The sequence below is a fragment of the Salvia hispanica genome, chromosome 2, assembly GCF_023119035.1.
Source record: "Salvia hispanica cultivar TCC Black 2014 chromosome 2, UniMelb_Shisp_WGS_1.0, whole genome shotgun sequence".
NCBI lineage: Eukaryota > Viridiplantae > Streptophyta > Magnoliopsida > Lamiales > Lamiaceae > Salvia > Salvia hispanica.
The window spans coordinates 7,843,715-7,847,442 of record NC_062966.1 but is presented as its reverse complement, the minus strand read 5'-3'; the positions used below and the strand labels follow the sequence as shown (position 1 = coordinate 7,847,442).

Genomic DNA, 3,728 nt, shown 5'->3' with positions numbered 1-3,728 from the left:
CTGGGACGGAGGGAGTATTTCTTAAAACTCATGTCGGTTGCCAAATTTTTTGAGACGGAGAGAGCATAAATGCGTACTAATAATGGAAAAAAGTCAATAGATACCCAACACTGGTAGACAAAAGTCTTTAAATAGAGGAGTAAAGGTGGAAGAAAGCATACACACATCCAAACCCAAGAGCAAAGAAAAAGAGAAGAATGGAAATGGGAAAGGCAAAGGCGCACGCCATAATGATATCCGTCCCACACCAAGGCCACATCAACCCATTCATCTGCCTTGCTCTCAAGCTCGCTTCCAAGGGCATTACCGTCACTTTTGTCCATCTCGAATCCGTCCATCACAAGCTCCTCTCCAAACTCGGCCCCCAAGCCGACCCCTTCTCCCAGGCAAGGCGGTCTGGCCTTGACATCCGCTACACCACCATCAGCGACGGCCTCCCTCTCGAGTTTGACCGCGATCTCCATCTCGAGGTGCACTGGGGGGCTATCATGCGCGATTTTCCCGCCCTCGTCGATGACTTTGTGGGGGAAATGATACGTTCAGATCCCGATTTCGACTATTTCTTGATGACCGACACGAATTATACGTGGCCGCCCGCCGTTGCTCGCAAGTACAACCTCGTTAATGTTTCCTTTTGGACACAGACGACGATGACATTTGCCATTCTCTACCATTGGCATCTTCTCAAGCAAAATGGCCATTTTCCATGCAAAGGTGTTTTTTATGCCCCTCACTTTTTCTTTACTAACTATTGCCAAGGATTGTGCATGTGTGTTATAGACTTATATTTGAATCATATACATGCTGCTAAATGATTGGTTCAAATAATTCATACTCACCCAATCCTCATTAACTGCAATCCTCATTAACTGTTTCATTGGTGGTGTTCAGTTTCCAAGATAAAATAATACAAAGATACAATCTAGGATTGAGTTGTGAGATTATTTAGCTATGACTAATTATCCCATGATTATTCATCTAGGATTGAGTTGTGAGGTAGAATCTAATGAAAACACACTACAAATTTAATCTCGAATACAATCTTGCAAACCGAACACCCCCATAGTTTATCCGTGCAGGTTTAAAGAATTAATAAAGTTTGTTAAGAACTTTTAATGAAATATGAGGTATATTTGCTAAAAATAGAAGAGTAAAATTAGATAATTAATAGGGATAAGAAGAAGTTGACAAGATGGAATAATTAATAGGACTAGAGAGAGCATGTAATTATAAAAATAGATTTAGTTCTCTTATAATTTTGTAAGATGCATAAGAAATGAGAATTGATTTTCATAATCATCAACAAGAGTTAGAAAACATAGTTAGAACACTAAATTTATACACCCTCTTAAGATTGCATATTTTTACACCGGCGAGTCTGCAATTTATTTAGAAAAAAATTTAAACAACTACATATGCATTTGTTCATATATTCACTGATATGATTTTTATTTTACAACTGTTTTTAGAATATATCCAATAAAACATTAAATGCACACCTATTATTAGCTTTGCTCGGTGCTGGTAATTCCAATTTAACCTATCTCCAACTTATAATTTTTGGTGCTATCTCCAAATAGGAGTAATAATTTTTGTTGCTATCTCAGAATAGGAGTAATAATTTTTGTTGCTATCTCAAAATAGGAGTAATATTTTTTGGTGTTATCTCAAGTAAAATGAAAACACTTGTTAGGCGCTACAAAACTTGTAACTGATAATTAGAGTTGTACCTGAAGAATTCACATATGAACACAAATAATATAATTTTTGTTGAGGTGCAGATGACATGGAGGAAGAAATCGACTATATTCCAGGGGTGGAGCCAATAAAGGCAAAAGATTTGATGTCATACTTGAAGGAATCCGGACTGGTAAGCATTGTGACAGATGCTATGGCCGCTGCATTGGACGCCGTGAAATCTGCGGATCTGATTCTCCACAACACCATGCCTGAGCTCGAACCAGAAACCCTATCAGCTCTCAACGAACACCAGCCCAATTACGCCGTCGGTCCCCTCAACTTCTCCAAGAGTCTCCACTCCTACACCATCAGCAATAGCTTAAGGTCTGAAGCCGACTGCACCGACTGGCTCCAGTCCAAGCCGCCCAATTCGGTTCTCTACGTCTCCTTTGGAAGCTTCGTCCACTCCACCAAGCAAGTCATTGAAGAGTTGGCTCATGGCCTTCTCCTCAGCGGCGTGGACTTTGTTTGGGTGATCAGGCCTGGTATGCTCAGCTGCGACAACGCTGATGTTCTGCCGGAGGGGTTTGGAGATTTGATTGAGGGGAAAGGGTTGATTGTTCCTTGGTGCAATCAAATGAGTGTTCTCTCTAACCCTGCAGTTGGCGGATTTCTGTCGCACTGTGGATGGAATTCGACTCTCGAGAGCATGTGGCGTGGTGTGCCTATGATCTGTTACCCCATAGCATATGATCAGACTACCAATAGGAAACTGGTGATTGAGAAATGGAAGTTTGGAGTGAATCTTTGCGATGGAGAATCTCTTGACAGGGTGGAAATTGCAGAGAAAATTAAAGGTTTTATGAGTGGGGTTTATTTGGAAAGTCTGAGGCAAGAGGCGAGTAAACTCAAAGTGGCGATGGAGAAGGCACTCGAAATTGATGGGTCGTCGGATAGGACTTTTGATCAATTTCTGGAGAATTTGAAGGCCAAGATGGATGCCAAGACCAAATTTTGATTGCTAGGGTGATTTCAAATTTAAATGACAGCATCATATTCTCTATTATAGAGATATAGTATCATATGGTCAATCAAATATCTTCAACTAAATGTATTGTTCTCCTCTAAAGCTTTAATTAAATTGCAGTTGTTTTTATCTATTGTGGCTTAGTGAATTTTTCGGAATAATAGATTTATGAATTTTTATCTACTTTATCTTCTTTTTTCTTATTATTTGTCTAACAATATTAACGAATTGACCAAATTATCCCCTAATATTTCATCACAATTTTAATATTTTTTACTCCAATTCTATTTTCGCTAAATTTCCAATTCACTGCCTCCTCCCAATTCTAAATCACATACATGAAATATTCCATCCGTCCCCCAAATTTTGACACAATTTGATCCAGCATGAGTTTTAAGAAATATAATGGAATGTGAGTTGAAAAAGTTGTTGGGATGTGGGTCCTACTTTTAAAGTATTAGTTTAATAATAAAATGTGAGCATGAATGAGTTAGTGGAATATGCAGTGGCGGACGCAGGAATAAAATTTGGCAGGGGCTTCACTAAAAATTTTAATACTCATTTTCGTCCATGAAGATAGTCTCATTTTGTCATTTTTGGATATCCGCTAATCCTATTTCTAAAACTAGAAAGTTTCTTCTTATATTTTTATCTACTTTTCTTTCTATCTTTTTTACTTTACCTACTTTTTCTCTTATTCTCTTAATTTATTAATTTCTCACTAAAACTCGCGCTGTCCACAAACGAGACTATTGTTTTGTGTTGTCATCTCTTATACCTTACTTTCTTCATCTATCTTACTTTATTCCCTCTCTTATTTTATTTTCGCCACTTTAACCTTTAACACATCAATTTCTTAAATCACGTGCCCAACAAAATACCACAACCACTTTGAGACGAATGGAGTAAAAATTATAAAAAAGAATGAACTTCAAAAATGGTCCCTGGATTATGGGTTTATCTCGAAAATAGTCCCTGGACTTTTAAAATATCACCAGTAGTCCCTGGACTAAGGGTTAAT

At 38.1% G+C, this 3,728-nt stretch overlaps 1 protein-coding gene across 1 annotated transcript; it reads left to right on the top strand.

Moving 5' to 3' along the window:
* Positions 1-203: 203 nt before the first annotated feature.
* LOC125206207 (UDP-glycosyltransferase 86A1-like) lies at positions 204-2,841 on the top strand. Its single transcript, XM_048105493.1, has 2 exons — positions 204-714; positions 1,782-2,841. The coding sequence occupies exons 1-2, from the start codon at positions 204-206 to the stop codon at positions 2,696-2,698; spliced, it is 1,428 nt and encodes a 475-aa protein (XP_047961450.1). The 3' UTR covers positions 2,699-2,841.
* Positions 2,842-3,728: the final 887 nt, after the last annotated feature.

Excerpts from the sequence above, each read along its gene's own strand:
- LOC125206207 (XM_048105493.1), top strand. The coding sequence starts at position 204 with ATGGGAAAGGCAAAGGCGCACGCCATAATGATATCCGTCCCACACCAA. Across the intron at positions 715-1,781 it reads TGGCCATTTTCCATGCAAAG|ATGACATGGAGGAAGAAATC; the intron begins GTGTTTTTTATG and ends GTTGAGGTGCAG.